Genomic DNA, 12,980 nt, shown 5'->3' with positions numbered 1-12,980 from the left:
TCGCGCTCTAGCGACTCCTTGTGGCGTGCCGGGCGCCTGCAGGCTGACTTCGGTCGTCAGTTGAACAGTGTTTCCTCCGTCACGTTGGTGCAGCTGGCTTCAGTTTGGCGGGTCATGTTTCAGAGGACGCATGACTCGACCTTCGCCTCTCCCGAGCCCGTTGGGGTGTTGCAGCGATGAGACAAGATCAAAATTGGGGAGAAAACGGGGGTAAAATACACACACTAAAAAATGGGCAGTGTTGTGTTTTGAGACAGGCTTGAATAAGCTTAGTAGCCACTAGGCAGAGGGTAGTCTAATAATGATATGGGAATAATAATTCATTTTATTTTGTAAAGTGCATCTATCAACACAACAAAATGTTCAGTCACCTCCTTGTGGATAAACAGTTTAATGTCAAGCCCTGCATGTTTGTTTCAAAAGTCTCATGGAACACTACACATTGGCTGCTACTGTAGGCTGAATGAAAGAACCGCTATTTCCATGTTCAAATGTTATGTGGCATTTTCTCCATAGCTTTTTATGGTAGGCCACTCTGGTAGGCCTACATTATGATCAAATAGCCAAAGTAGCCTACTTGGCCACTGTTAAAACAGTAACTTAAAGCAGGTACAGCGTCAGTGTTCACAGTAAACTTTGCGCTCAGCAGACCTGAAATTTGGTCAGTGACGGAAAAAAGTTGAGGGAACATTGGTCCCAAGTTCTCGAAGGTGCAATTTTGACATTTGGTAGTGCATCAGCAGTTTTTCAGTCACTGACAGTCACTCAATTAGCCCATGTCAACTAACATTTTATAGATTGCTAGGTAAGTTAGTCTAGCCAGGTATCTAAACCTTCTAGTAATCATGGCCAAATTACTGACTGGGCATGCAAGGCATGCATACTCAGATACATGTAGCATATTAACCTGGCATAAGTCATGGCACATTTGTAAAACTGCAGGAAATTAGCTCAAAACTGCAACATTTTCTCTCCACCTCTTAGCAAAATGTGTAGAATTGCAGGAAATTCGCTTTAAAACAGCTACGGTTTCTCTCCACCTCTTAGCAAAATGAGTAGAATCCCAGAAAATGTGCTCTAAAACTGCAACATTATCTCTACGCCCCATGGTAAAATGTGTAGAATTGCAGGACGTTAACATTAAAGCTGCAATTTTTGGTCTCCGCCACCAAGAGGTGGGCCACTAAAATGTTTCGCCGGCAAGGTCAGGAGGCCCCGAACCAAATCTCGCTTATGGCCCCCAAAATGCTAGAGCCCTGGCTAAATGTTGCTGAAGGCCACAGTCCTCACTCTCCATCCACAGAGCCCATAACATTTGTGTTCGTAAACTGAGGAGTGACTCTTTGCAAATGTAACTGCCACTGAGCTATATGAATTCTGTGGTAACCATCCACGAAAGCAAAGACGATGGGACATTCACAACATAATTCAAATACTAGTATATGTCTTTATATTATCTCTGGTAGTTTAGCCACAGTACAGCACTGTAGTTATAACGAGTAAAGTAGTTCTGTTCAAAGGGAAATGTTGGATTCTACTTTCGTCCAACAATGAAAGGATGCAAGTTTGTGAGAGACCTGATCCCGCCTCTGTCCATTCAAGTTCTGTCTTTGAAATATTCACGCTGGCGCTAATGATGTCCTTGTATGACTTATACGCATGAATGCATGGACACACACAGTGAAATTTGTTTTAATCTATAGTATAATAGTTATTTTCCTCTCATGCATTTTCATTAGACCAGCTTGTTTGTTCAGGCCTTATGAAGTTAGGATGAAAATGATCTCTTTAGCCAACTCTGGCACATTTACATAGATTTACACTGACATTTTGATTCATGTGCACTGTCCCTGTCAAGTAAATAAATACATTGAAGTTTGTGTTTCTTTGTCTCACAACAGATTGGCGGGGATTGTTTCCAAAACCAGACGGAGACAGAATCCTCTCCCGACAGTAAAAAGCTGCTGGAACAGCAGGTTAGCATTTATAAATGTTTATGTACATAACATAATAACCATTCTACAAGGTGCCTCTTGCATTTTTCCCCATGTGAATTTTCTTACAATGTGGGCTGCGTGGGATATTATGGTGAAATTAATACATTGCATGCACATACATATTATTATAGCAAATGCCACCACAATCTACTGAACTGTGATATTGATTGTATTGCGCTCTGTCAAACAAATCCAAGCCTGGCTCGCTCAATCATAAGGAAACAGTGTCACACCTTTTTGGATGTGGCAGATGGTACAGCGACACAGATCCCATTGCAATGTAGTGTAACACTGTGTAACTGAGCCGCTGCCATGCATTTTAAGTGGGATTTCTACATCTCTGTCATGCTTAAATAGGATCAGCTACCATCGATTCTATAACCATTTTCAGGGGAAATAGCTATACCTTACCTACAGTATGATCTCTGTAATACCACCCACATTCAAACTAGTTTTTATTCTTAACCTCATTCTTAACCCTATGCGTCTTTTACCAGGGTCCCTCTGGTAAAATAGATTATATTACCGGTACAATAGAGACTAACCTGGGATGAGAAAAGCTTAAATAGAATGAACGTGACAATATTATTAGGTCATGGGCAAGCTTTGGAAAAGCGAAGGCCCAGTGCTTTCTCCCTCCTGTGGTCATTGTCAGATTGACTGATTATAAGGGAGAGGCGCTCACAAAGGGGCTGATCCCTCACTGATAGGGCCATGTGGCAGCCAACCACCCGGAGCATGTGATACTAAACAGCCTGACTGAGGGAGAGAAAGATACCTTAAGTCAGCCTACATTCCACTGCCATGTTGGGTTGTCACCATTCAAAAACACTGAGAATAACAATTATTATTTAATTTTTTCAGGGTGTGTTTTGCTTGATAGGCTGATTTTAGTTTATTTGTCACCAAATGTGACAGGATAAATGTAGCCCCAGCTCTGTGATGGCTGAGATGGCGCTGCAGTGGATAACTGCCGTCTTACGGGCTCCAGACCTATTTTGTGTGTTTTTTTATGCTGATCTGAACTTTATTTGCCATAATTTCCTATGACCGAAAACAGCTTCTGGACATCAGAACAGCAATCACTAACATCAATTTGGAGGAAGATTTCAAATTGAATAAGTCAGCAGCTCTAGAAGTTATGCTTACCCCGGACCAGGCCCTGATCCCCGGGTCTTGAAAGAGGAAGCGGCGGCAAAAGAGAGGTAAGCGAAGCGGCGTCATGATTAGACTACGTCGGCGAGCATCTAGACTGCCATGCCCTCTGTTTTGTTGGCCAACGTACAATCACGAGAGAACAAACTGGACGAGCTCCATTCAAGACTATCCTATCCTATGTTTCTCGGAGTCGTGTCTGAACAAGGACATGGATAATATACATGCACATCCAGAGGCGGCGCTTCTTGTGGCCAGTGATGTTAATGCAAGGAAACTGAAATCCGTCTTACCTCATTTTTACCAGCATGTCACCTGTGCAACTAGAGGCAACAAAACTCTAAATCACCTTTACTCCACACACTGAAATGCACTAAAGGCACTCCCTCACCCTCCCTTTGGCAAATCTGACCATAAAGCTATCCTCCTGATTCCTGCTAACAAGCAAAAACTCTAACAGGAAGTACCAGTGGCACGCTCAATACGGAAGTGGTCTGATGAAGAGGATGCTAAGCTACAGGACTGTTTCACTAGCACAGACTGGAATATGTTCCGGGATTCATCCAATAACATTGAGGAGTTTACCACATCAGTTACCGACTTAATTAATAAGTCCATCGACAAAGTCGTCCCCATAGTGACCGTACGTACATATCCCAACCAAAAGCCATGGATTACAGGCAACATCCGCACTGAGCTGAAGGCTAGAGCTGCCACTTTCAAGGAGCAGGACACTAATCCGGACACTTATAAGAAATCCTACTACGATCTCAGACGAGCCATCAAACAGGCAAATTGTCAATACAGGACTAAGATCGAATTCTACTACGCCGGATCTGATGCTCGTCGGATTTGGCAGGGCTTGCAAACTATCACAGATTACAAATTGAAACCCAGCAACAAGGTGCCCAGTGACACGAGCCTACCAGACGAGTGAAATGCCTTCTATGCTCGCTTCGAGGTAAGCAACACTGAACCATGCATTAGAGCAACAGCAGTTCCGGATGACTCTCTGATCTCGCTCGCCTTAGCCAATGTATGTTAAACAGGTTAACATTCACAAGGCCGCGGGACCAGACAGATTACCAGGACGCATACTCAGAGCATACGCTGACCAGCTGGCGAGTGTCTTCACTGAAATGAAACATCTCCCTGACCCATTCTGTAATACCTACAGTACATGTTTCAAGCAGACCACCATAGTCCCTGTGCCCAAGAACGCCAAGGTAACTTGTCTAAATGACTATCGCCCGTAGCACTCACATATGTAGCCATGAAATGCTTTGAAAGGCTGGTCATGGCTCACATCAACACCATCATCCCACTCCAATTCGCATACCGCCCCAACAGATCCACAGATGACGCAATCGCTATTGCACTCCACACTGCCCTCTCCTACCTTAACAAGAAGAACACCTATGTGAGAATGCTGTTCATTGACTACAGCTCAGCGTTCAACACCATAGTGCCCTCCAAGCTCATCACTAAGCTCAGGACCCTGGGACAAAACACATCCCTCTTCAACTGTATCCTGGACTTCCTGACGGGCCACCCCCAGGTGGTGAGTGTAGGCAACAACACATCCACCACGCTGACCCTTAACATGGGGGCCCATCAGGGGTGCGTGCTTACTCCCCTCCTGTACTCCCTGTCACCCACGACTGTGTGGATGCGCACGTCTCCAACACCATCATTACGTTTGCTGACGACATGACGTTGGTAGGCCTGATCATCAACAACGATGAGACCGCCTATAGAGAGGAGGTCAATGACCTGGCCGTGTGGTGCCAGGACAACAACCTCTCCCTCAACGTCAGCAAGACAAAGGAGCTGATCGTGAACTACAGGAAACTGAGGGCCGAGCACGCCCCCATCCACATCGACAAGGCTGTAGTGGAGCAGGTTGAGAGCTTCAAGTTCCTCTGTGTCCACATCACTAAGGAATTAACTTGGTCCACACACACCAACAGAGTCGTAAAGAAGGCATGACAACGCCTCTTCCCCCTCACGAGGCTGAAAAAATGTGTCATCGGCCCTCAGATCCTCAAAAGGTTCTACAGTGCACCATTGAGAGCATCTTGACTGGCTGTATCACCGCTTGGTATGGCAACTGCTTGGCATCCGACCGCAAGGCGCTACAGAGGGTAGTGCGTACGGCCCAGTACATCACTGGGACCGAGCTCCCTGCCATCCAGGACCTCTATACCAGGCAGTTTCAGAAGAAAGCCCTAAAAATGGTCAAAGACTCCAGCCACCCAAGTCAAAGACTGTTATCTCTGCTACTGCACAACAAGTGGTACCGATGCACCAAGTCTGGAACCAACAGGACCCTGAACAGCTTCTATCCACAAGCCATAAGGCTACTAAATAGTTAACCAAATAGCTACTCAGACTATCTACAGTGACCCCCTTTGCTCTTTCGACTCATCACATACGCTGCTGCTACTGTTTATTATCTATCCTGTTGCCTAGTCACTTTACCCCTACCTACAGTGGGGAGAACAAGTATTTGATACACTGCCGATTTTGCAGGTTTTCCTACTTACAAGGCATGTAGAGGTCTGTAATTTTTATCATAGGTACACTTCAACTGTGAGAGACGGAATCTAAAACAAAAATCCAGAAAATCACATTGTATGATTTTTAAGTAATTCATTAGCATTTTATTGCATGACATAAGTATTTGATCACCTACCAACCAGTAAGAATTCCGGCTCTCACAGACCTGTTCGTTTTTCTTTAAGAAGCCCTCCTGTTCTCCACTCATTACCTGTATTAACTGCACCTGTTTGAACTCGTTACCTGTATAAAAGACACCTGTCCACACACTCAATCAAACAGACTCCAACCTCTCCACAATGGCCAAGACCAGAGAGCTGTGTAAGGACATCAGGGATAAAATTGTAGACCTGCACAAGGCTGGGATGGGCTACAGGACAATAGGCAAGCAGCTTGGTGAGAAGGTAACAACTGTTGGCGCAATTATTAGAAAATGGAAGAAGTTCAAGATGACGGTCATTCACCCTCAGTCTGGGGCTCCATGCAAGATCTCACCTTGTGGGGCATCAATGATCATGAGGAAGGTGAGGGATCAGCCCAGAAATACACGGCAGGACCTGGTCAATGACCTGAAGAGAGCTGGGACCACAGTCTCAAAGAAAACCATTAGCAACACACTACGCCGTCATGGATTAAAATCCTGCAGCGCACGCAAGGTCCCCCTGCTCAAGCCAGCGCATGTCCAGGCCCGTCTGAAGTTTGCCAATGACCATCTGGATGATCCAGAGGAGGAATGGGAGAAGGTAATGTGGTCTGATGAGACAAAAATAGAGCTTTTTGGTCTAAACTCCACTCGCCGTGTTTGGAGGAAGAAGAAGGATGAGTACAACCCCAAGAACACCATCCCAACCGTGAAGCATGGAGGTGGAAACATCATTCTTTGGGGATGCTTTTCTGCAAAGGGGACAGGACAACTGCACCGTATTGAGGGGAGGATGGATGGGGCCATGTATAGCGAGATCTTGGCCAACAACCTCCTTCCCTCAGTAAGAGCATTGAAGATGGGTCGTGGCTGGAACTTCCAGCATGACAACGACCCGAAACACACAGCCAGGGCAACTAAGGAGTGGCTCCGTAAGAAGCATCTCAAGGTCCTGGAGTGGCCTAGCCAGTCTCCAGACCTGAACCCAATAGAAAATCTTTGGAGGGAGCTGAAAGTCTGTATTGCCCAGCGACAGCCCCGAAATCTGAAGGATCTGGAGAAGGTCTGTATAGAGGAGTGGGCCAAAATCCCTGCTGCAGTGTGTGCAAACCTGGTCAAGACCTACAGGAAATGTATGATCTCTGTAATTGCAAACAAAGGTTTCTGTACCAAATATTAAGTTCTGCTTTTCTGATGTATCAAATACTTATGTCATGCAATAAAATGCAAATTAATTACTTTAAAATCATACAATGTGATTTTCTGGATTTTTGTTTTAGATTCTGTCTCTCACAGTTGAAGTGTACCTATGATAAAAATTACAGACCTCTACATGCTTTGTAAGTAGGAAAACCTGCAGAATCGGCAGTGTATCAAATACTTGTTCTCCCCACTGTATGTGTACATACAGTGAGGGAAAAAAGTATTTGATCCCCTGCTGATTTTGTTCATTTACCCACTGACAAAGAAATGATCAGTCTATAATTTTATTGGTAGGTTTATTTGAACAGTGAGAGACAGAATAACAACAACAAAATCCAGAAAAACGCATGTCAAAAATGTTATGAATTGATTTGCATTTTAATTAGGGAAATAAGTATTTGACCCCTCTGCAAAACATGACTTAGTACTTGGTGGCAAAACCCTTGTTGGCAATCACAGAGGTCAGACGTTTCTTGTAGTTGGCCACCAGGTTTGCACACATCTCAAGAGGGATTTTGTTCCACTCCTCTTTGCAGATCTTCTCCAAGTCATTAAGGTTTTGAGGCTGACATTTGGCAACTCAAACCTTCAGCTCCCTCCACAGATTTTCTATGGGATTAAGGTCTGGAGACTGGCTAGGCCACTCCAGGACCTTAATGTGCTTCTTCTCGAGCCACTCCTTTGTTGCCTTGGCCGTGTGTTTTGGGTCATTGTCATGCTGGAATACCCATCCACGACCCATTTTCAATGCCCTGGCTGAGGGAAGGAGGTTCTCACCCAAGATTTGACGGTACATGGCCCCGTCCATCGTCCCTTTGATGCGGTGAAGTTGTCCTGTCCCCTTAGCAGAAAAACACCCCCAAAGCATGTTTCCACCTCCATGTTTGACGGTGGGGATGGTGTTCTTGGGGTCATAGGCAGCATTCCTCCTCCTCCAAACACGGCGAGTTGAGTTGATGCCAAAGAGCTCGATTTTGGTCTCATCTGACCACAACACTTTCACCCAGTTCTCCTCTGAATCATTCAGATGTTCATTGACAAACTTCAGACGGCCCTGTATATATGCTTTCTTGAGAAGGGGGACCTTGCAGGCGCTGCAGGATTTCAGTCCTTCACGGCGTAGTGTGTTTCCAATTGTTTTCTTGGTGACTATGGTCCCAGCTGCCTTGAGATCATTGACAAGATCCTCCCGTGTAGTTCTGGGCTGATTCCTCACCGTTCTCATGATCATTGCAACTCCACGAGGTGAGATCTTGCATGGAGCCCCAGGCCGAGGAAGATTGACAGTCTTTTGTGTTTCTTCCATTTGCGAATAATCGCACCAACTGTTGTCACCTTCTCACCAAGCTGCTTGGCGATGGTGTTGTAGCCCATTCCAGCCTTCTGTAGGTCTACAATCTTGTCCCTGACATCCTTGGAGAGCTCTTTGGTATTGGCCATGGTGGAGAGTTTGGAATCTGATTGATTGATTGCTTCTGTGGACAGGTGCCTTTTATACAGGTAACAAGCTGAGATTAGGAGCACTCCCTTTAAGAGTGTGCTCCTAATCTCAGCTCGTTACCTGTATAAAAGACACCTGGGAGCCAGAAATCTTTCTGATTGAGAGGGGGTCAAATTCTTATTTCCCTCATTAAAATGCAAATCAATTTATAACATTTTTGACATGCGTTTTTCTGGATTTTTTTGTTGTTATTCTGTCTCCTACTGTTCAAATAAACCTACCATTAAAATTATAGACTGATCATTTCTTTGTCAGTGGGCAAATGTACAAAATCAGCAGGGGATCAAATACTTTTTTCCCTCACTGTATCTACCTCAATTACCTCGTACCCCTGCACATCGACTCGGTACTGGTACCCTGTGTATATAACCAAGTTATCATTACTCATTGTGTATTTATTCCTTGTGTTATTATTTTTATATATTTTTATCTCACATTGTTGGGAAGGGCCCTTAAGTAAGCATTTCACTGTTAGTCTACACCTGTTGTTTACAAAGCATGTGACAAATACAATTTTATTTGATTTAATATGAGCCAGTTTGCTACAGAAGGAAAATTGTCCTGCAGCAACAGGAAATGTGAATTATTGTGTGGATTATAATTAATTTACATTTTTGTAGGGGTTGATACATGTTTCTTAAGGGAAAATCAAGTCTGAAATTTGAAAGTGGAAATTACAAACTTCAGAAGCCTTTTAAACCTCAAATACACTACAAGTTTGACATTTCCTGCATTGCAGGAAAGTTCTCCTGCAACAGGGTGATCAAATTAAGATCCTACATCTGCACAGGTATCTGTTGTTTGTTTGTATTGGCTTTACTTCAGGCAATAAAAGGCTTGGCCACTGACAGAGAGTGTGATGCAGAACTCGGCAAGACTCAAGGCATCCAGCAATGCGACATTGGTTAACACTAAACAGATGCTAGCTGAATTTATTTCATCCCAAGTCATCATCTCATCTCTATAGAGCTGCTGCCTATGCTGTCAGACAAAATCAACATTTTATTAGTTCCTCAAAGTACATAAGGAATACTTTTATGACTGCTGAATACCAACTATCAATCACTTAGATCATTGATCAAGAAAAACGCTATGTCTGGCGCAAACCCAACACCTCTCATCACCCCGAGAACACCATCCCCACAGTGAAGCATGGTGGTGGCAGCATCATGCTGTGGGGATGTTTTTCATCGGCAGGGACTGGGAAACTGGTCAGAATTGAAGTAATGATGGATGGCGCTAAATACAGGGAAATTCTTGAGGGAAACCTGTTTCAGTCTTCCAGAGATTTGAGACTGGGACAGAGGTTCACCTTCCAGCAGGACAATGACCCTAAGCATACTGCTAAAGCAACACTCGAGTGGTTTAAGGGGAAACATTTAAATGTCTTGGAATGGCCTAGTCAAAGCCCAGACCTCAATCCAATTGAGAATCTGTGGTGTGACTTAAAGATTGCTGTACACCAGCGGAACCCATCCAACTTGAAGGAGCTGGAGCAGTTTTGCCTTGAAGAATGGGCAAAAATCCCAGTGGCTAGATGTGCCAAGCTTATAGAGACATACCCCAAGAGACTTGCAGCTGTAATTGCTGATAAGGTGGCTCTACAAAGTATTGACTTTGGGGGGGTGAATAGTTATGCACGCTCAAGTTCTGTTTATTTTTGTCTTATTTCTTGTTTGTTTCACCCCCCCAAAATATTTTGCATCTTCAAAGTGGTAGGCATGTAAATGAAATGATACAAACCCCCCCAAAATCATTTTTAATTCCAGGTTGTAAGGCAACAAAATAGGAAAAATACCAAAGGGGGTGAATACTTTGCAAGCCACTGTAATTCATCTCTAGAGAAACTGCGCATTCAGCTCAGAAAAAAACCAGAACGAAATGGAATTAAAATAATTGAACTGTCAATTAGTTGTTTAAAAAACGAAAAATAACATACATTTTGGTTAATTCTCAGCACTAGTTATTATATCAATATTTGCGCATAAAAGGGTTTGCACCATCGTTTCTCACATAATTCATTTTACTGACACAAAAAGATCCCACCATGTCGAACTAACAAATTATCTGTCTGCATTTATAAAATTGTACCGAAACTGTGGATGGAAACGCATAAAAACTGTGGATGGAAACGTAGTTATAATCACACAATATTTTACATACAGCAGCTTTTTAAAGGACCAGAGTTTGGTCAGCTTCAAGTTTTCTATTTTGCCATGGAAAAAATATTGCGATACTGGTATTGTCCCAGCCCTAAGTGGGTGTGCAGTGTATATTTCCAGTAAAACGGATAGGCTAATCAACATGAGTGTGAAGTAAGATTGCAGGATTTTTTAAGTAATATTGCTGTATTGTTAAAGTAATACTGCTGTATTGTTAAAGTAATGCTGCTGTATTGTTAGTACTGCTGTCATCAATCCAGTATTGTTTCGGCACAGTAGCCCATTGTTTCAGTGTTACTCTGCCACTGTTGTTTATGAGCTATACATTCTTGTCTTTTGTATTGTCAACAGCAAAGGACCACAGCGCAGATTGTAAAATCAAATGCAAAGCCCTCAGATGACAGGGAGGAAGTGGAGGGAGGCAGCAAAAAGACAAAACTACACAAAAACAACTGAATGGATGGGATATCAGTGGAGATGCAAAAAACCTGCATTACCTGGAGATCTTTTTCAGAGCACATACTTGTGCCCACACACATGCACACACACTCACACACACACACACACACACACACACACTGTTTGCAAAAGAGACACAGGAATTGTTGGATGAAAACAAACTTCTCAACCGTGAAATTTTGAACTTTCTCGATTGAAAACCTGCATAATAAAATGGCATGCATTCTAGACTTCTAGACTTATTTTAAAGGTAGCAATGGCACTGGTAACTTGTTTTATGATTTTTCATTGGGTTTTATTTCAGAGCGAGGACACTACTTTCTACAGTAAATGTGTGTTATTTCTAAATAAATCCCTTTGCACTGGTGAGGTCATGATATTCTGTAATATAAGTACTCCCATTAACAAAAACTGCTGTAACACCAAACTTACAAATATGGTTTGTCACTCATTGTAGCAAGGTTAATTTACTCTCTCCTCCATATTTTGAATTATATAGGCTCTCAAGTTGGCTGGCCAACTTCTTTCAACATTTAATATTTCAGAGCTCTTTCTGCCTTTAACATGCTAGAGGTGAAGAGCCAAAGACTCACAATGAGTCGTCTCCCTGAGAATGTGCCATGCACTGAGTAGTTATCCCTAGCTACATTTATCTGTGTTATTTGACCTTTCTGTGTTCTTTCAATAAACTGTGATTTTCAGTAAATGTGTGAAGAATAAATTGATATTTGTGGAGAAAACGAATCGACTGGTCTATTTTTAACCTATAGAAGGAAGAAGAACTATTTACAAAATTTTGACCGTATGCCACATTAGTAAATATATATCACACCCTTGTAAGTACAGTGTAATTGCAGCATAGGTAGCCTAAAGTGTAAGGGGAGAATCAAACAATATATTTCAGTTCGCTTCCCAATCTAATATGTGTAAAACAAATTGTGTTATTGACAGAAAATTCACTAGCCACGACAGTAGCTACTATATATATTTTTTTAGGCCAAGGGTATTGCTAATGTTATGGCATAAGGTCAATGAAATGTTAAGTAGGACCTGAAGAAAATACTGCAACTGATATTTAGCCATTAAAGCAAATAGTTACTCTTTTGTTGCTGAACACAAAAATGACATTTGTTTTTAAACGCAATTTATTCAAGTTATGTTCACTCCAACATTGACAGTTGCATACTAATTCATTATGGAAGAAATCTCAAAGGAGGACAGATATTAATTATTCCAGACTTTATAAAGGAGCAGAGTTAAAAAGAAAAGTAAAGCAATCAAGTATTTAATCAGTCTTGGGGTGATTTTTTTTAGCAAGGCTATGTTTGGCTGCTTAATATAACCGGAATGTAATGATTCATAAAAATACTGCTTATAATATGCTAATACCTCTACCATTATAGGGCTACCATCATCGCCCTTTTTAGCACATAGGAATCCATTTAAATATAATTTGGGGGGGCTCATTTAAAAACAAAGTGAACCGATTGTGGGGAGTCTCTTGTTGACATGATACAACAGCAGTCATGGATCTGTTATGAATGTATGTGTGTCACTTTAAAGGAAGTAGAATGATACACAACAGATGTGTTATGAATGTCAAAAAGTGCTTTGCTATCATTTAAAATTACACACCTTTATAAAGCAACCTATATATTTCAATAGCGGTGTCATGAACCACTGTGTAATATAGGGGTGGGTCCCAAAGACATTTTAAATCGGCTTACAGTTGATGAGGACTGTCAATTTAAGGTAATAAAGAAAATATATTCATCATTCAAATAGCAATGACATTAACCATT

At 42.4% G+C, this 12,980-nt stretch overlaps 1 protein-coding gene across 1 annotated transcript in view; it reads left to right on the top strand.

Moving 5' to 3' along the window:
- Positions 1-11,914, top strand: part of LOC311111430 (leucine zipper protein 2-like) — a 165,897-nt gene extending 153,983 nt beyond the window's left edge. Inside the window, exons 11-12 of the mRNA XM_084154145.1 lie at positions 1,902-1,976; positions 11,071-11,914. Of these exons, the coding sequence (XP_084010271.1) occupies positions 1,902-1,976; positions 11,071-11,175 (180 nt within the window). The 3' untranslated portion in view covers positions 11,176-11,914. The remainder of the gene's footprint in view (positions 1-1,901; positions 1,977-11,070) is intronic.
- The last annotated feature ends 1,066 nt before the right edge of the window (positions 11,915-12,980 follow it).

The sequence above is a fragment of the Coregonus lavaretus genome (assembly GCF_964263955.1).
Source record: "Coregonus lavaretus genome assembly, chromosome: 37".
NCBI classification, from domain to species: Eukaryota; Metazoa; Chordata; class Actinopteri; order Salmoniformes; family Salmonidae; genus Coregonus; species Coregonus lavaretus.
The sequence above is the reverse complement of the archived record's forward strand: the minus strand, read 5'-3'. Positions and strand labels throughout refer to the sequence as shown.